This window comes from Uloborus diversus, chromosome 4 (genome assembly GCF_026930045.1).
Source record: "Uloborus diversus isolate 005 chromosome 4, Udiv.v.3.1, whole genome shotgun sequence".
Lineage (NCBI taxonomy): Eukaryota > Metazoa > Arthropoda > Arachnida > Araneae > Uloboridae > Uloborus > Uloborus diversus.
Window position 1 is genome coordinate 142,427,336 of NC_072734.1, and position 21,632 is coordinate 142,448,967.

Genomic DNA, 21,632 nt, shown 5'->3' on the forward strand with positions numbered 1-21,632 from the left:
AATGGTCCAACTATGGGCCACTTTTTGATGTTTTCAATGAAAATTCCGTGTACATCTTTGATTTAGAAATTTGAGGACTTTAGGGATGGTAGCTATACATCTCGTCTTTCGAATGAAATGTTTAAAAAAAAAAAATCTAAGTTGAGAAGAAGAAGAAGGGGAATTTTTTCCCCGTGGCTGAGGGGTACAAGTGACGAGGTACAACTATGGGCCACCTCATTATACCTAGAAAACACATTGAAAACTTAATCTGACCTATTGTTGTCTGAGACTACACGTTGTCCTATGCTTGAAACAGTATAAAATAAATTTTTTAGTCCATCATTTACCCTTTTTTTCAAATTTTAAGACTTAATCATCACTTGTCTTGAGTGACTAATAAAGTTCAACATAGCAAACGTAGGTAACGTTCTTTATTATCTGCCTAAGTTTTGACATAAAAACATTTGAACACTAGAAAAATCTCACCAACTAAAGGCTAGGTACCTATACTTAAACCTAAGGCTGATAGCTAAGAGGTGGAGGGTGTGCGGAGAAGAGGTACCTATACTTAGGTCTCAGAAAATACGTAGATCTGACAAATTTTAAACGAGATTTTTTTTTTTTTTTTTGAAAACTGAAGTGCGAAATCACATTTCTTATTCCAAATCTCATCAAAATAAATAATTTTAAAAAATTATCTCTGTTTCTATTTGGTCCGGATTTCTGTCAGCACCTTTTTCAAAAACTCCTAGGAGTACGGGCGATAGGGCGACCCCCAAGCTTTCTTCTGTCTTTTCTTGCCTTTATTTACAATAAATAACACAACATATGACGAAAGTATTCCTACAGAGAATAAAATGAAGCTCCAAGCCACTAAAAACCTTGAATAATAGGTGGCCCATTGTTGTACCCCAACATACATTCCCATTTTCGATAAATGTTGAGAGCTTGTAAAAGCTATGAAACATTTTAAGTCCACAAGCGGGTTAACACATATCTGACAAATTAGTAAAGCAAATCTGAACTTACCAGTTGTTGGAAAACAGTAAAAGTGGTTTGCCCAAAGGAGACTTCTGGCTCTTCCACGAGTGAGTCGAATCACGCACTAAGAACGGCTAAATTATCTAAGGTATAAATGGCAATCTCGGATAAAGCGTCTTCAGCTACCTAAATGGTTACACTGTCTGGTGATTTTTTTTTTTTTTGGGGGGGGGGGGGGGCTCATAAGTTCGAAAAATAGGTCACTCGAGAACAAAATCATCGCCATGGCAACAGTGACCGATTGTTGCCCCGTTGGCACGAAGTTGTACCGTTTTACGGTATATTAAGTCAGTTCTTTCTTTAAACACGTGAATAGATCATCACTATCATTTTTCATTCGACCCTTAGTTTTGAAATTAGAAAAGTGGAGGTGCAAAATCCATTTACTGTTGAAAGTGAGAGGGCAACTGCCCCTCCTTGCCCCCTCGTACGAGCCGAGTATGCCTATTTGTGATTCTGAGTGAGTATTTTTAAAAAGGATAAATAACCTCAGAATTTATGCATTGAGTAAAATGATTAAAATATTTTCTTAGTTTGGAAAAGAAATACTGAGGTGTTTTACCTACAGTAATAATTCACTACAATTTACAAATAAAAAGTTTTTAAACTAAAAAGCTAAATGTCTCTTATTTTACAACAATTTTTAAAGTTATTTATGAACCAGAGACTTTGATGTCACTGTATGTTATGTTGACTTAAATTGGTCCTCACTCGGTAAATGTTAAAATTGTGTTTTCAACTGCTGCCATAGCTACTTGGAGAGTGACTAGTATTAATAGTAGAATATTTGAAATTTAAGTTAAGAATCGTAATTTTAGGCAATATTTGGTAATGATGCAGGAAAGAGAATTTTGCGTGTCCTTCCATAAGTTTTCTAACATTGAAGTCACTTTTAAACTCTCTTTGGTGATATTAGGGGGTCAGTAACTTCTTCCGGACTTTTTTCGAAATTGAAGTGTTTAAGAGTGAGAAAGTGGTGCTTTATGACTGATCTTGGAAAAATTTCAAAGTTGAATCTTAAAGGCACAATTTCAGCCGACAACTAAAATTATTCCCATAGTAGCTAACCTTGATGGGTAATCAAGCTCAGATTAGTATACGAAAGTAAAAGTAAATTTATTTTTAATTTTGGGTAAGTGTTTTTATTGATCTTTTAAGTGACAAATTTGAAAGATGTGGAATGAAAACATACAAGTCTCATGGAACCCCTGAGAGAACTTCGTGGAACTTGGGGCTCAGTGGAACACAATTTAAGAAACGCTGGAGTAAAGCTACGATGAAAAATATTTTAGGTTGATTATTATTCAATATTCAGTAGTTGGTTTAAAAAAAGGGGGAGGGGAATAAATATTTACCAATGCAAAATATGTAATAAAATTCCAATTACCAAATTAAAGTTTTTTGGCGCGCATTTATTTATCCCACAAAGCTACACTTCATAATATTATATTTTAAATGCTATATGGTTTTTATTTCTTCCTTCCTTTCTTTCTTTAAAAGAATTTTATTTTATTTTTATTTATTTATTTATATATATATATATATATATATATTTTTTTTGGTTGAAAAAAGAAAAGCAATTTGTGTGTGTGTGCATAGCAAACCGTTAAAAAGTTTTTTTTTACGGACTGGTGAGGGATTTCTTTCCAATTTTTTCTTTTCTTTCTCTTTGCAAATAAATAGAAAAAACAGCTTTGGACTTGACGTTCGTCAAACATTTTGCGAACAACTGAGGGGTTTTTTTTTTCTTTTTTTTTCAAAATAGTAAAAATAAACAATGAATTAATAAATACATTCATAAAACTTTATTTAGTGTTAAATAACAGTTGCAAAAAATATTTAAATGTTAAGAAAAATAAATGATTAATATAATAAGCACACATAAGTAATAATTATTTCTGAAAAATTATAGAAAAGTACGAAAATTATTCGCAAAATTCGCGTAAAAAATGTCGAAAGTTTTTTTTTACATTATGGTGTTCTATTTTTAAGTAAAAAGAATTTTTTAACGTGGACAAGCAAAAATCTCTGAGCACCGGTCAAATTTTTCTGCGGACCGGGCCCGGTCCGCCCATTGCGAATTGTTGCCTTAGTCGGTCAAGAAGTTTGTACACTTTAAGTTAAATTTCAGTTTCTCCCTTCATTCAAAATGATGCATCCTAAAGAAATAATCTCACTATTCCTCCTGTATCGGTGATGTTACGTACAAATTGAAATGAAAAACATTAGTACCAATTACAGTGCTGATAACATTAAAAAGCGACGTTGCTTAAAACTTTTTTGAAAACTTCAACTTTTAATTAAAAAAAACATTTTTGTCTTGAATGTAGATGAATGTCGAGTAGAATTTAATTTAAATGATTTGGAAAGCTACGCACATCTGAATCTAAATGCGGTAAACCATCCATCCATAAATACATTCATATTGTTGCCGTTTTCAATGTAACATAAAAATAATTTTATGACATTCTGTGCCTCAGATGGAAAAGTGATGTTCACTTATGCAGTCAAGAAATTTCGTAACAGTTTTATGGTTATTTCGTGGTTCTGTAACCGTAGGTTTTCCCTGTTTAGAACTCGTTTTTGAAAAATACGTTCGTGTTTCTCAAGATTTGCAAGTTCTTATTGTTTTTGTCAATTGCTATGAAGTCATAAAATCTTGGAAAACTACATCAATTCATTACTCTAAGAGGTATTCAGTTTATTTCTATTTTTGTTTTTCCCATGCCGATGACATTCGTCATGTTCCTTAAACATGAATAAGTAGTTGTTTGTTTTAGAATTTCGAATTTGTTGCGTTGTCGTAAATATTTGTTTTCGCAACACTCTTCGGATTTTTAGTCATCAAAATATTTTTTATTTTATTTTGTGTGTGTGTATTTATTTGACGATACTGCAAGAAAAAAGGTTTTGTAAAAATCAATGAACTTCGAACATAATTAAAAGTCTAGATGAATTCGTGTGTGACATTCGAGTATGCATCCTAATTGAAATGTTTGAGAGGGCAGAAATTCTCGATTAGCCGAATGGTGCTCCAAATTTTGCCAAGTGATGATAATTTTGCTGCATGGAATTCCAAATTTCGCCGAACAATGATAATTTTGCCGAATCGTCAGAAAAAAATTGCCGAATAAGGAATTTTTGGAAGGTTACAGTTCAGTGACTACCAGTGACTTCCCATTGGGGCGCTCCTGCATGCTCTATGGAGAAATATCTGCTTTTGGGGTAGTCGGAGACAAAGACGAGAGAGCATGGATATCACACAAGATTTTCAGAATAAAAAAAAATTTACCGCGTCTTTTCTTCGAGTTTATTTTAGGATATTTATTGCAAATATGCCTCAAAATTGCCAATGATAAAACCCTCTTACCTCGCTTTAGTTTATATTCACTAAATTAAAAGCACCAAAACATAATTATGTTATGAATATTTTAAAGTTTTTGTGTATAAGAGTGATTTTTTTTTTTTTTTCATATCTAACTACATCATTAAAATCTGATGATGGTGAGGAAGTAGCCAATGAAATTGTTGAAACATTCTGGCTTCGAAAATGGGGCTGAATTTCGTGGTGGAAGTTAAACATTTCAAGCAAACTTCGAAACAGCTATATTGCATTCATTCAGCAAATGTATTTGAAAGTAGAGTAAGTTCCCAATGATGAGAGATATTTTGTTACCTTCAGATTTTGGCACAATCGCTAAACTTCGTTCAATTATCGCTTCATTCCGGTAATATTGGCAATTCCGAAATAAATTATTGTCCCTGAATAATATTGTTATAAAGAACATATTATGGACTCTAGAGCAGTGATTCCCAACCTTTTTTGAGTCTATCGTCCCCCCACCCCCTCTAGAGCTTGACTGGCGCAGTCCCACCCCCTCACTATTCTTCCTAGAAAAAAAGACATAAATTGGTGCTGATGAACATCGATATTACTGAAAATAAAAATGTCACTCTTGATCAAAAAATAAACAAATAAAAAAAAAATAATTTGAATTCTGAAATTTTGAATTAAAATTATGTTTTTCGCAATCACGAGTTGCGACAGGACTCGTGAAAACTCATTGGAGTTATTGTTTGTAGAAACGGCTCCTGTCCCCCCCCCCCCCCAAGCCTGCCTCACCTCCTGGGCGGTTACGTGTGCATAGTTGTGTGTGTAAGTGTGCAGGCTTGTGTGTTTGCGTAGACCTGTGTGTATGTACGAAGGCGTGTGTGAGTGTATGTGTGTAAAGTCGTGTGTGTGTATGTGTGTGAGCGCGCGTGTGTGTAGAACATGGACGCCTCCGACCAAGAGAAGCGAATGGCTCAGGACCGGAGCAGCCGCTGAGCCTGCAAAGGAGGACGGTGGGCGGTGGTGCTGCAGGCCCCTGGTTCAAGCTGGAAAAGGAACCACAACGTCAAGGACGGTCAAGTGAGGACAATAAGCAATCGTGATTGCTCAATAAGTTCCTGTTTAACTTTTTTTTTACCTCTTCTTTCTTTGACAAAATCAACTAACAGGTATTTGAATGGAAATGCGAAATCAAGATCATTAACATACTTTTCAAAAACAAAAGCATGTTTTGATGAAATTTATATATATATACATACATAAAAATTGGAATTTGAAGGAATTAAAAAGCACCAACTCGTTAAAATTAAAAAAAAAATCCTTGAATTCAAAAATTTGGGGATGAATGGTGAAATTCCTTAAGGTTCAACCGAGAGGTGCAAGGAGGAAGCTCCCAAACTGATCTCCCCTCCCGAATTTAGCGTCCCTTTGAGGGAGATCGCCCCCAGGTTGGGAACCGCTGCTCTAGAAACTTAAAATATTTACTTTGAGATGAAATGAATACTGTGCTGAAGAGGCATCAGACGTAACGTGAATTAAAAAATTATCCAAATTCAAAGTCCATTCTGGTTTTTACCGACTTGTTTACAGAATAAGTCCAGTTGCTTTGTATTTCAGAACCTTTTAGGTTTATAATCAAGTCTATCATATCTCACTCAGCAAAACATACTGTTTTCATCTTTTACAACTGCTTGTGATTACAACAAAATTCATTCATATTCTTCCTCCCCCTGCACGACATTTCTTTTTGCTGAAACAAGCTATCCCCACAAGAAGAAGCGACTTGCAATTCACAGGTCATTCATCGCTGCAATTGGAGAACCTTCACCTCATGGCCTTTCGAGCGTCTTTTTTTGCATATGTCCGATAATAATCGATTGTTTACCATCGGTCGGAAAACGGCGCACACGGTGTTTTCTTTCGCTTTTCACTCATGTTGACAAATATTTCATCTCTCCCTCGCCATTTTCGCTTTTCTGAAAGCGAAACGACGCCACACTGATCAAGATAATGTACTCCAAGTTCGATAGCACTTGTCGGAAGTCACTAAACACGAAGAGCGTTCGATAACTCTTGTCTTTTTCTCGAGAGCTATTTCCCCAAGAACATGATTCTTCTCGAGCTTCTGCCTAGTCTCCCTGTTGAAGCGGAAGTACCCACTTCTTATTCACACTTGTCATGAATCAAATTCATGTTTGGAGAGAATTGATTGAACTGACCATATTCACAGCACACAAACTATTTTATTTGTTTTACACAGTGGTACATACAGGATGAGCAGCCAATTTGCCCTTTTCCCCTAATAGCGGTCAAAAAGTATGCCATGAAATGCTATCCCGCTTTCGGTCACGAGTTTTTCCCGTCATCCCTTTACGACGACGGTCTAGAGCCGCTATATATACAATCCGACGCAACAGCTTAAGTTTAGCCATTTTGGATCGGATTTTTCATTGTTGCACTGCTTGAGTTACCACAGAAAAGTTTCGGATTTCGCCAAATTTGCGGAAAATAATATTTTATTTTATGAACAATTCACGTGCCGCTAATAATTGCTTACAGTGAACAATCACCATCGCGATAACTCACCAGAAAAGACAACCACTCAAACACGCGCTCCGATCCAAAAAGGCTCATCTTAAGCTGATGCGTCGGCTCGTATATATAGGGGCATTACGACGATCTATAGCCATATGATCTCAGGCGCTCTCTTGCATCTGCGCAGTAAGTAGTGGTGTTTCCATAGGGTATACTCCATATACGCCGGGAAACATTTTGTAGACATATAGCGAATGCCCTCAAGCTTCAAAAATTTTCATGTTATGACACAGTATGTATATGATCGCATACACATATTGTGCATAACTTATTACTGAGAGTATACTCTCAGAAAATGTGATGGGAGCATCACTGGGTAGGCTTTTGCGGAAAGCCCCATTACGCAATTATGAACATCCCACTTATAAATCATGGGATCCCTTTCAAGCATTATGCAATATAATCGCGTGGAGCATATACTTTCTTACATTTCCTGGGGACATATATTTTCACGTCTAATCCATTGCTCCCCGTCTTCCTGCAAAATTTTCTTCTGCACCAATAATGCATTGAAGCATATTCTCAAACAACATCGTGTTAAATAAGTCCTACTAACGTAGGCACTAGCATTAAGATTAGGGGACCCCGATGGGAGGATACCTTGATCTTTCAAAAATTTCTTTATTCGACAAATTTTGTGTGGCGATTCGGCAAAATTATCATCATTCGGAGAAATTTGGAGTTCTGTTCGGCAAAATGTGGAGTTCCATTTGACTAAATTATCATCGTTCGGAGAAATTTAGAGTTCTACTTGGCAAAATTTTCAGCTCCATTCGGCAAATGGAGAATTTCCGCCCTTCCAAAAATTTACGTTCATTCCCCATCATTATAAGATACAATTACATGGAAAAACATTCCGAGGTTAAACAAATGATAAAGAGTTACAGTTAAATCAACAAGTGTCAGCGTAATTTTGTTAAGTCGTCTCACACATTCTGAAATAACCTTCTTTTCAAACTTATTTTAACCACCAAATAATTCCTGCTGTAGTAGTGGCACAACTGAATCATCATAATTGATTATCCAACTAAAGCATATTTTTATCATATCACCAGCTGTCTTGCTTAAAGGCGGATAAATTTCAATAGATGTCACATGGGTTCATTGAACCATTAAGAAATAATTGACCCCACTAATTTAATTGAACCCACTATTTTACACTTCCTGTGGTTGGATTGGGCTATTGATTGTACAGATGTAAATATAGCTTTTATTTCCCAGGTAAAATCTGAGCAAGGACGTATACAAGGGAGGGGCGATAAGAGCGATCGCCCCCTCCTTGAGCCGAGAGACTGGAACTTTCTTCGTGTATATTTTCGATACTAAAGTTTCAAAAAAGCAATTTTTACATAATAGTCGATTGTGTTAGAAGAAAGAGAACTCTTTGCTGGGATTTTTCCGGAAGTGAAGTTTTGAAAGCGCAATCGCAGCACATCTCGTATTACTCTGGGGATAGAGACCGGAACTTTCAACAGGATTTTTTCCAAATTGAAGCTTCAAAATCTCAATTTTAGACGATATTAGATGATATTAGGGATAGGTTCAAAGGCTAACACTGTATATTTTTTGAAACAAACACAACTGTAGGACACCTTTGATTGCATAAGGGTAAGGCAATGGGGTTCAGTGCAATCCTTCGAGATCTTTTAGAAATTGAAGTTCTAAAGAGTAAAGAGTGGGAAACAATCGCCCCCTCCTTGAACAATTTCTGGATCCGCCCTTGAAACTGAACAAAATGGGTGTAGTTTTTCAGCTGTAGTTTGACCATTAATTATTACAGCAAAGCCGATGTGATCATTTGCCTTTGATCCGTCAGGGTATATGGCTTTATATTCTGAATATTTGTTTTTTATGTCATAAAAGATTTGTTGGTAAGCTGTATTAGATGTAGTTTCTTTGGGGAATTTATTGAGGTCTTTGATTGTAGAAACAGTTACTTCGCATCATGGTTCAATTGGTTTTATTGTGTTGAGAGTATTAAAATCTGATATCTGCAGGTCTGAGAGCACCTGTCGCATTCGAATTCCAAATGTTAGAGTTACCGATGGACGATGCAGAAATAAAAAAACATTAGATGGATGAAAAATGTGGAGGTGTAACGGATGATTGGTGTAAGATTTTGTTTTGAAGTAAAAATTTAAGGAGAATTTAAGACGTTTATTGTTTAAAGACGGTTCATGTGCTAAAATATGAAGACTGTTGATAAGTGAGGTTCGGAAGGCTCCTGTGCAGATGCGCAGTGCCTGATTATGTATTGGATCCAGGGCTTTCAGATAGCTTTTCGCTGCAGAGCCATATATTTGACATCCATAATCAAGTTTTGAGTGCATAAGAGCCCTGTAAATTATCAACAGAGACTCTGTATCAGCACCCCAAGAAGTGTTTGCTAATACTTTAAGGATATTTAGTTTCAATAAACATTTTTTTCTTACCTCTTGTATGTGCGGTATAAATTTAAGTTTTTTTTAATCAAGTATGAGACCCAGGAACTTTCCCTGATCCTTTATAGCTATTGGTTGGTTATTAAGGTGAAGATTTGGATCAGGATGAAGACCTTTTACGGCAGAAAGTTTTGACAGTCGAAAATGCATTATTCTTAATAAAAAACCAATGCTGAATTTACGTGCTGCATACGAACATCTGATCTGCGGGGCTGGAAACTCTCGAAGTTCTTGCCCAACCATCAGGAGCACCCCTTGGGAGGTCACTGTGACTTCCAAAAAATTTCTTTATTCGACAAATTTTGTCTGACGATTCGGCAAATTTGGAGACAGCATTGCAAAATTGCAATTAAAAAATTACAATGATGCTTGCTCATATTTTGTTGTTTGGTAGAATGTGGAGTTTCATGCGGGAAATTGAAAATTTCACCCCTTCCAAACAATTTAAGTTCGGGGCGCCCCTGTCCGGCCCACCATCTCTCACTTTTCGTTCATAACAAAACAAAATATGGTCTAATACGAGCTCAGGCTTAAAGTTCTTAAATTTTAAGAATTTCAGAAGGTGAAATTCTTAATAATAGCCCGCTCAAAGCAACTTGCTTTAGTGCCAACTAATACCCATCGACAGAATCTAACGGCATGGTTCTTATCCTCTTGCTTTTCCGTAAATAAATTATGACAAAAATAGAACCGACTCTGCAAAAAGAATACCATCCCGAAATGAAGTGGAACGCATATTTCATGAATCGGTCATCACAGGTATTGAGTATGACATTCCCTTTATTCATGGATTCAATCAGTCATAAAAATTGTGCCTCTCCTTTGGTCCCGTTACTTGCATTCGAAGACCCACCCTTGCAGGATGTGTGCCTCGTTCAATTTCCTGTTATTCCGCCCACCCTCACGATTGGCAGCGACACTTTTTTTTCTTTTTTGCCTTCCTCATCTATTTTAAAGACCGATGGGGTGTTCTAGAAAAGTATAGGGAGACCTTTTCTCAAATTTTATCAGAAATTTCGCTTAAAATAGTGACCTAGTAATTCGTCAATTTTCAAGAGAACTGGTTGTCAACAGGGACGCCCCGATGGAAGGTCACTGTCATTTCCCAAGAGTCTTCTTTTTCGGCTAATTTTGTCTGACGGTTCGGAAAAATTGGAGATAGCATTATTATTATTTTTATTTATTTATTGTTATTATAATTTTTTTAAATAATGATGAAAAATTGTCCTTTTTTGTTAGACGCAGGTTTGTGGGTATGCTTGTATTTTATCATTCGATAAAATCGTTCCGAGTTTCGCTTGAAAATTTTGCCCCTCTCAAAAATTTAAATTCAGAGCGCCCCTGAGATTTGTTCTGAGCGGAAAAACGAAAAATGAAGCGGCCGAAAGAAATAGGTTTCTTCCAAGTGATGTTTCACCAAAACTTGTGTACGCCATTTCCTGCAAAATTTGTGCCCTTTTATGTTGTTTTACTTTTCTAGCAAAAGGCATTTGTTCAATTCTTATTAGCAAAATATTTCAACATCAGATTCATCTTAAAAATAAGCTATTGTTTTCTAATGTATGAATATGAATTTAATCCTCAAGTTTTATGATTCTAAGTAAAAACCTTTCTTCGAAAACTATATAACAGGCAAAATGTAGAGTAGTATGACGTGTCATTCAAATAGCCTCCATCATATGGTAATCTAATCCTTAAAACTAACACTTGACATAGTTATCGTTTTGTTGAATTCTAGAAAAACAGATGAACACACCAAGGAATATTATATTCTTTGATCTTTTAGCGATTATATGACTGTAAGACTCCAGCTTTCAATTGAACTCGCTTCGCCTGAAGCAGCTGTCACTAAAATGCTATTAAAAATTTTCGACCGAAGATATAAATGCTCGATATAAAAATCGATTCCATACTATTTTATTCGTCCTCAAAAACCTCTGAAATAGTTTCCACCTGAGATCATCGTAGTAACTGTATCGTCACAGAAAGAAAAACAAACACGTCATGTGAGACGCTTAGTAATTTTATTAAACAGCAATACCTTCCATTACTAGAATTCAACCAATTGTGAATTCAATTGTGTTCACCGTATGTTGCTCACTTCTAAACGGTACTCAAGTTTATCCTATGTCCGCACACGATAATACACATATTGAACTCTATAGTAATGAAGGTATTGCTGTCTGTTTAATAAAATGATTAAAATACCTTACATGATGTTTCTCTTTCTTACTGTAACAATACAGCGATTACTTTTAATAACACTGTTTTTTACGATGTCATAAAAAATTGAAGGGCTAGAGGCAGAAATGTGACAAGCCACAAGCAGTGACCTTTCAATCAAAATTTTTGTTTCTCATAACTAAAATTGAAGTAAACATGACGATGGATTATGTCATTTGGAGAAAAACATATTTGGTTTTATTACTGTAGAATATAGAATGTATAATGTCTTTGAAAAAGACTATAAATATTTTTTATAAGTTTGAAATTGGCTTACAAAAAATTCACATCGTGTGGCATATCACATTCTTGCCCCGAGCCCTTCAATTCTTGAACCTGTGAAGCATTATGGCGCAAACCGCATATTCATACGACAATTTGTTGCGTTTCTATGAATTTTTAAAATGTTTCAAGGACTTTTCGGACACCGTGCATTTTTGACTGAGTCATGGACCCCTTTTCCAGAGTTCTTCGTAGCGCGTTCATTTGTCGTACAATACATTTTACTAAGATGTTTCTCAAGAATGTTAAAAATTTTCGATCTGATTTAAATCTAGATGATTTCCTAGTGTCGAAACTAACTTTATATTTTCCGACATGAATCTACTGACAGATTTGAATTGTGAAACGGTACAAACTCGTGCTGAAATATGCACCGTACAGATTTTCAAGATTTGAACAAGCTTTGAAATTTCTACATTGCCGAACAGTTCATCATTCCGTAAATATAGGAGCTCGCAACTGTCAATGTCAGTAAAAAGTCCCAAAATTGCTAGATATATTGAAGTCTTCATGGTTCACACTAGTAGCGTTGTCTAACATGCGTGTAATGCTTCAGAATATGACACGGATTTTTGAAAATCAACTCCAACCGTGAGAGGCTAAACATTTTTCTTTCTGTCCAATGGACAATTAAAAAAGTGACGCCTTTATTTTCTTCAAAGGGGCTGTCTGTAGATGATGACAAACTTTTTTCACCATTTTTGAACCCCCCCCCCCCCCAGTGGCGGATTGGTTTAAAAAATCGGCCCTGGCATTAGATGTAGCGGCCCCATAGCTCTTATAGATATTAAATTTTACCTAACGATTGGGATATCACTTAAATATGAGGAAATTATTCTTAACAACTAAATATGTTTTATTTAAACGAAATTTTACAGATAGGAACACTTCTGCGCTTTAATGGTGAACAAATTGATACAGTATTAGCTAAATCTTATTTGGGGGAAAAATTGTGATTGTAATTGTCCATTTAAGTATTTTTATAATGTCGGGAATTCGATTGAATATACTTGATAACACTGCTTGTTTAGTATGTCCTTTTCTGCAGTCATAACAAGTGACTTAATTGCCCTGTTTTATGATGTTCATGGGTGAAAGACTAGGGCCCTCTTAGAACGTGATGGGTCCCTCGACACAAACACACATTACTGGGCCCTGTCATAAACATTCCCGTTTTTATACTGCCATACCCTGACGACCCCCAGACTCGATACGAGATCAAAAACCTGGTGGGAGGGGTCGGGTACGAGTTTGGCAGCCCCTTAATTTTTTTTTTTTTTTTCAAACTCATGTATCAATACAAAGAGAGAAAGTGGATTTAGCTTTCAGACTTCTGGCAGTCATTAAAGTATTAGCATATAAACTTAATGGAAAGATTAACATTGAGTTTGAAACAGGGGGTCCAGGGGGCCTCTCCCCCGGAAAATTTTCGAAATTGTAGTCTTAAAAACTCAATTTTAGGCAATATTTGGTGATGTCAGGGGAGCGTAGGTTAAGGGTTTCTCCTGCTGCAATTATTCGGAAGTGGAAATCCAAAAACAGAATTTCAAATTATCTTCGAGTATATGCTATGAAGAGCGGTTCCGGGGGCTCTCCTCTGAAATTAAAAAAAAAATATATATTAGCTCTGAAAACGCAGTTTTAGAAGATCTTTGGTGATTTTAAGTCGAGATAGATTCCAAGGCCATCCACCAGAAAATTTTCAAATTGAAGTCTTAAAAGCCTTTTTTGGTAAAGACTAGGGCACCGGCAGTTACTCGAAGTTAAGTTCCAAAAACGCAATTTCTGCTGACCTTCAGTGATGTTAGGAAAAGGAGTTTTCAGGAGGCTCACCCGGGAAAATTTTCGAAATTGAAGCACTAAAAACGAGATTTAAAACGTTCTTCATTGATGATGCCGAGAGAGAGGAAGGGATGGGGCACTTTCCCAGAAAATTTTTGATACTGTTAATTTAAAAACCCAGTTTTAGACCATCTTTGGGAATGTTAAAAAATGGGAGAAGTTCGAGTGCTTTCCTCCAGCAACTTTCGAAACTGAAATTCCATGTTATGGCGGGAGTGGATTCTGCTGTGAAATTATTCAAAATTGAAGCCCAAAAATTTAAATTTTACGCGATCTTCGATGATATTAGGAGAGGGGGGGAGATTCTGGGGACCACCGGAATTCTTTCAACATTGTCACATTTCACATCTATCAACCTATTTTCTTTTTAAACTGAGGGGCCCGAAACCGTAAGTTTGTGCAGCGTACAGAATACTTTAATGTTTCGTCAAAAAATCTTTGAAATTCACATTTCGGCGGCCTTTGGGCTTTGATTTGATAATCTTAATAATGTAGAGTCTTTCATGCTCCTCAATGGTATTTTAAAATTGCATTTTCTAAAATAATTTTACGGAAAAAAATATTTTGTCACTTTTATTCGAATAGTTATAAACAGGGTCGCCGAGAGCAAAAAGGGAAAAAAATGACATAGGTCAATATTTTTCACAGGCCCCCTTCTACACCTTTCGCCATTATTATATTTTACACTCTTCACGAGTTCAATTCCGAGCCGGGCCCCTATTCTCCAACTAAGCTGACATGACCTCACGTCGGCCCTTGTTGTAAGTTGCATTTTAGAGCAATTGTGAATTGTCATTTATAAATAAAAGCGTCAAAGAAACCAAAAGTATTTTAACTTTTTACGACCGCTAAGATTTCCGTGTTTTTTTTATTCATTTTTTTATTACACCACTAAAAATGTATTGGCAGCCCCAGGGCCCGACTAACTAAAAGTAAGACTCTAGGCTCACATTAATTTGGAGGCCCCCTGAAGACTATGCAGTGTTTGAATTACATTTTTAAGGCACGAATGCACTTTTGGAGGCCTCTTTGTCTAATCACACAACTATGTATAAATCACTTATGTTCATTTTTGAATCCCGTTTGGGCTCCCTTATAATCGTGAACAAGGAAATTCGTTACTGGCAGAATGATTAAAAATTTCCCTTTAAAGAAGTTTATATATAGTCATAATTTATAATTATTATTTTTTTAAAAATACGGGTATTTTTTCATATTTGCAATGCTTGCATAATTCTTTGAAAAATGTGGAGCCCCATAGGAACATGGGGCCCCTTGCCTAGGCCTAGTCAGCTTGTTATGGTAATCAGGCCCTGGACAGTTCCATTTCAGAAATTCCCCCTCCCCCCTCTTGGTGACGGCCCTGCCTCCCTCCACCCGCAAGCTTTAGCCTATTTGTAAAAAAGAGCTGAGGCTGTGTTTTATGCATTTGCGTTATTCTAAACACATGCGCGCAAAATTTACATTTTGCTGTTAGTAAACAGGCCCGAAATACTTTGCTGTTAGTTGATCGGCCCAATGCATGACCGGCCCACCGGGCAAATGCCCGGTTGCCCGCCGGCTGTATCCGCCACTGCCCCCCCCCCCCCGCTCTTAGTCACATGCCTCGCCTCGCCATTTTTCAACAACACATTCTTTTTTAAAAGGCGTTACGTCACACTTTTTGTTACTCCCTTTGTCACAACACACCTCTTCCCTCAAAGCGTGACATCATTTGTGGACATCCAAAACTGGAAAGAAACTGAATTATGTATTGATTGATGAATGTCACCTCCTACCTGTAAATCATAGCTGGCATCACACTGTTACTCACGTCACGTAGACACACACCTGCGACATTAATAATCAACAATGTTCTTGTGTAAGTACGATAAAAAAAAATACGTACTCCTCAGAGAAGATATTGTGTTGTCTGCTGGTGTTGATTCCAAAGCTATTGCTTTAATCTACCATTCCAATTCCTTCTGCTTGTCTTTATCGGCGGAATTTCCCTGCCATAGAAGCTGTAAGTTATTGTTCTCTTGTATCTTAAAATATAAGATAATAGAAAAACTCTGCGTTTCAATTTGGAGATACCCCATACGTTTTCAAACATGAGTCCAGATGTGCAGTCTCGAAAAGGGGAAAGCCTCGATGGGAGTTCACTGTGACCTCCCAAAAAAAAATTTTTTTGTTGTTCGGTAAATTTTGTCTGAAAATTCAGCAAAATTTGGAGTTCCATTCGACAAAATTATCATCATTCGTCAAAATTTGGAGTTCTATTTGGCAAACTGAGAATTTCCACCCTACCAAATAATTGAGTTCGGGACGTCCCTGGTCCCGAACGGGGGGGGGGGGGACACTCTAATTATTCAGTTATTATAAGCGCATGAAAAACAAGAAAGGTGTCCTTTGACAAAGATTAAAGTCTCAAAGTAAATGATTGAAAGAAAACTTTTATAATAAGGAGTCGTATTTACATCAAAATTAATGCAAATTTGAGAGTTCTGATTATAATACTCTGTTTTGATTCCAAAAATGAATTCAGAGTGCTCAAATTAACCTTAAAGCCAAATTTGATTGTATTATAACCACTGAAGCAGAAGATATTTCCAAAAGACCCACGACCATTGAAGCAGAAGATATTCCCTAAAGACCCACGACCATTGAAGCAGAAGATATTCCTTAAAGACCCACTTTTATTTGATAGTTTTACACTTCGTGGTTCATAAAGCAAGGGGAACTAAAATAAATACTTTTTAAGAGAAAATAAATGTACTTATTGTATTTTCTCTATGAAACATATTACAAAACACCAAGTATTTCAGGGGGGGGGGTATTTTCATATGCGAACTAATCGTTAACGTAACCGCACCAGAATTATTTTACGGATAATGTATAGTTAAATGGTTGAACAAAGCTGAAGGCATCGATTTTGCTTTTTTGCAGGTGAGCAAGATGTCCCTAATCACATATTTGGCTGTATGTCTGTTTGCTGTCACGTGGTTTTCCGCCTCTTCAGCAGAAGTACACAGTCCTCATCACATGGTCGATGACTCCACACATCGTCACGTGATGATATCCATGGATCACGATGGCCATGACATGGACATGGACGATGACATGAAAATGGACATGGGATCAAATATGTCACATCACATGATGGTAAGTTTTCATCAAATAAAATTTTCAATATCGTAGTTCAATGAAAAACACGTCTTGCAGATGTACAAGGATCACGAGTGCTCAGAAGCATCTTTTCGAACTTTCTTTCAGATGCTTGTCGTCGTTTCTTCTTTTTTCGCTTTATCCCTCCCCAGTTCTTTCCAATTTTTGATCACTGCTCTTTCTCTTTTAGTCTTATGAATTTCTTCTTTTCCTCTCTGTCAATCGAACTGAGATTTGTCGTCAACAGTGGGTATAGGCTCGTCCCCAGACTGAAACTAGTAGTTGAAATTCTGTTTTCTCTCTACCCAACAGGATTATGTTAGAAGCAAAGTTCTTCTTCGACCAGTTTTCAGATATTTTTTAGAATGGCGCTTGCCTTGGAAACCTGTTAGTCCTTGTGTACTGAGAAAAGCTCTAAACTTTGCAAGAAGCCACTATAGAGACTTACAGCTACCATTTAGGCCTCATTCTTGAATGTTCGTAAATCACGTACAAGGTATACATCAGAGCTAGAGGAGGCAACTATGATCTCTCAAAAAGGTCCTTATTCGGCAGATTTTGTCTGATGATTCTGAAAATTTATAGACATAATTGCTATATTGCATTTTCTAAATGCTCTAATGTCCCTATTTATTAGATGTACGTGTGTGTGCATACCCGTATTTTATCATTGAGCAAAATTTGGAGTTCCAATCGGCAAATTGAGAATTTCTCCCTGTGAAACGCTTATGTTCGGGGCGTCCCTTCGTGATGATAACGGGTGATGCAAAGTTCATCCCCGTTTCTTCTTTGATGGCCCATCGCCAGTTCAAACCACAGAAAAAATTATGTTTTGTGCTGTTGGGAACGCATCAGATGAGTTAACAAGCATTGGAAAAAAATCAGCAGGCCAAGGACAGGCTAGAAACCCAGTTAACACAACACTTTTAACCTTGAACCGAGATCTGTACATGAAATACCGTAATACTACTTGGAGAACTAGGAGTACTTTCAACTGTTTCTCCCCTTCCCTATTTCAAATTCCGAGCTTTCTCTCGTTATTCGTGTCCCGCGACTTGATTAAACTATTCTCTCAGCATTTTTCATGAAAAAAAAAAAAAAAACATTAAATAGCTACCGGAGAACAATAATGCCGTGGATAGATAAACGGCCGTATCTACAAAAAGTAGATTTCGAGATATTTGAAGAAACGCGTTTTGGATTCAACACTAACAATTGGGAAATGTTGGAATTAGACGTTTCTTCGGGCTTTATTTTGAGCAGAAATCAAACAATCAGGCTTTTACAATAAAGCTAACTTACATCAGATGACTGAAATGAAAAATTTGCACTTACTGCCCTTTACCTGCCCATGGCAGAATACCATTAGTTATGCACACAGCTGTGTCGTTGGGAAAAAATGCTTGGGGGGCACCTTGGTGTTTTGGGGCGACTCACCAAAAGCAAAGATGGTTTGAAACCAATTTACCATACATTTGCATAATTTTTAACCGACTTCAAAAAGGAGGCGGTTATCAGTTCATACCGTATGTATGTTTTTTTTTTTTTTCTTTTTTTTGTCCACTCATAGCGTCTCACCTAGGGAACCGATTTTGATGATTCTTTTTTAATGGATAGGGGATGGCTCAACTTAGGTCCCATTACTTTGTTTGACCGTATTTGTTCTTTAGAAAAAAAGTTATGGGCAAAAAACAGTACATTTTATGCAATTTCCCTATTAAATGATTGAAATGATATTGTAGCGAAGTTCGCACAATTTTGAATAAAGGCTTTTCTTAAGCAATACAGTGATATAGAGCCGAACTTCTTACTAGGTAACTTCTTACTTTTACTGAAATATCTACATTTACACTAAAAAGAATGAAATAAAAAAATTTTGAAAAAAAAAAAATAGAACCGACTTCAAAATTGCTCTAAAAAGTGAAAAATAATTTTATTCTTTAAACACCATCGATAATGCTTTTAAACATAATTTTTGAAGTTGGCGCAAAAACGATAGATAAAATCATTCACAGTCATAACTCAACTACAACTATAAATTTAACCAGGCCCAGTTTCTTTACTATCACATAAATTATGCATTGATGACAACATATTTGAATAACGATATAAGTGTTTCGTTCGTAACTTTTGATGCTTTTCTGAAAAAAATATGAACGAAGCATGGTTACACTGGATTTTACGTTTTGTTTTTGCGCCAACTTCAAAAATTATGTTTAAAAGCATTATCGATGGTGTTTAAAGAATAAAATTATTTTTCACTTTTTAGAGCAATTTTGAAGTCGGTTCTATTTTTTTTTTTTTTTCAAAATTTTTTTCATAATAAAAAACAAATATTTCGGTCGCGTTCTTCCCTCCTTCCCCCAACAACAGCACTGGTTATGCATACTAAAAGTGTCAAATTATGTCTTTAAACTTGGTCACTTAGGAAGCCGTTTCGTAAAAATATAGATCTGGCTCTACAGATGCTGTTCATAAAACATAACCTCGCGTGTTTAAATATTTTTGCAATCTTAATTAAATTTATGTACTACATATTTTTTATCTAGTGCTTGAATTTTTATGGTGTCATTAATTAATTAAGTGGTAATTATTTTACAGATGTACTTTCATTTCTCGGTCCATGAAACAATTTTATTCAAAGCGTGGGAAGTAACCACAGCCGGTGGTAAGTACACATTATGAAAGATACGTTAAATAAAAGTAAATTTAATGTTTAAACTGAGAATTTTTGATGTTAGATGACACGAGTTTAATGATCCTTATATTTACATGCATTTTAAGGCACGAATTTTAGAATTTTTTTTTCAGTGATTTATATGTTTTATCATAAGACCTTGCATCTCAACTTGAGAACGGCAGCACCCAATGCCAAAAATATCTGTTTCAGAAAAAGTGGTCGTTAAGTTGATTAATTAATTTCTGGCTCTCTCTAACTCATACCTCGAGCCCAGCAAAATTTTATTCACTTCAAGAGTCGAGATTGTCTCATGTTCAGGGGCAGACTACCTTTTCAATGGGAATTAGGGGGAGAAGGGGGGGCATTCCTTGGAATGCTCCCTCCCCCCAATGATGGAACCTACGGCTTTCGGTACGAAAAGTTTCTGAAACTGCTTGAGTATCAATAAATAAAAAGCACCCAATCGGTGAGGAATAAAACCTAAAATAAAACCTATAGAATAAAACCTTTACCTAAAAGGACATAAAAGTTGTAATTTAACTTCATAAGCAATGAAAAGAGAAGTAGTATTTTAAATCTTTATTTTCAAAAAAAAAAAATATTGAATTGAAAAGGCTACTGAGATCGCTTACATTTCATTCATTGTTTGAACACGTGGTTGGTTTGAACATTGTTTGAACATGTGGACGGATACTACTGCCGACGGTTTAGGGGGGAAGGAGTCATGACCCCCCTGACTCCTGACCCTCCCCTTATATCCGCCCCTACTCATGCTAAATTCGAAATATGGATACAATTTTGAATTAATTTTAATTGTACTTGAATTGCATTAGGAATGTCACATCCCTGTGACATTAAAAATGAAATTCTATTGTGAATATATCGTGAATCTGCGCGAGAATGAACGTTATATTTAGCGCATTTTCGTTAGACGATTTTTCTGGCGAGTTTTCAACACGCCAACCTCGTAACAGTGTACGAAAAAGTAAAGTCACTGTTGTCTTGGCTTCCCTTTCATCAAATCGAATGCCAGTTGTTTTCCATCACATTTGTGACACCTAAACCGCCCAAAAGAGCTCCGGAATTCAGTGTTAAAAGTTTCTTAGTCTGAATTTTTATTTCCATTGCTTTTATTAAAAGTAGGGTAGGCTGGGGCACGTTTACGCAGCGCCCTTTTTTCAAAACGAACTATAACTGGTAGCCCGGTCAATTTAGACATAAAAATAGTAATCAAATAACAAAAATTCCGGGAAAGCTAAATTTTTGTAGAGACCTTGGGTTTAGCATTACAAATAAAGTGCCAAAAGTCCCCGTCGATCCCATGTGCGCTAAAAAAGTTATTCGGGGTCAAAGGTCAAAATTTTAGTTTTTTTTTTGGATTTTTCTCAAAAACGTAAGTTTTATCGAAAAGTACCTCAGACCAAAGTTGTAGATCTCAAAATTCTCTATAAAAATGGTCCTTATGATTTTTATCTCCAAGACCAAACCATTTCCCAGATATTGCGTACTCTCATTCTCTCAAAAGACAGCCAGTCACTTACAGAATCCCCTCTACTCGCATGGCCTTAAATAACATTTGGCTATTCTAATCCGTGTGGCGTCGTTCACATACCCAGGGGTGCCCAACCCACTAAGGGCATGGGCGCACCCCTCAATATCGCGGAGCCCCCCTCAAAAGCAAGAGCCCCCCCCCCTCCAAAAACTGAGAAAAATACCCCTCAAAACAATCCCCCTAAAAATTTCGATGGCGCTGTCTGGGCCATGACCCCTTCCAGGTGGGCTGACGTACATGCTTCTTTTAGAGTTAAACGTGCAATTCGAGTGAATAAACGTATTTATTACAAGCGTCTACTGTTTGTGCTGATCAATATTTAAGAAAAATGTCATAATTTTGCTTTATTTGCAACAAACTTTTGACTGAAGGGGAAACTGTTGTGCTGGGCAGTCGTGGAATGCCAACTTTAATCGATGCAAGTGTCGGGAGAAGTTATAAGAATGCTGATTATTTAAGAAGTCAAAAGTCCGTTACAATTCGCGTGGATTGCAGAAAATCATACACCCGGAAAAG

At 36.4% G+C, this 21,632-nt stretch overlaps 1 protein-coding gene across 1 annotated transcript in view; it reads left to right on the top strand.

The window, feature by feature from the left end:
- The window catches only part of LOC129220054 (high affinity copper uptake protein 1-like), an 84,430-nt gene that overhangs the window by 45,882 nt on the left and 16,916 nt on the right, over positions 1-21,632 (top strand). Inside the window, exons 2-3 of the mRNA XM_054854394.1 lie at positions 16,666-16,881; positions 19,486-19,552. Coding sequence (XP_054710369.1) covers positions 16,675-16,881; positions 19,486-19,552 — 274 coding nt within the window. The 5' untranslated portion in view covers positions 16,666-16,674. The remainder of the gene's footprint in view (positions 1-16,665; positions 16,882-19,485; positions 19,553-21,632) is intronic.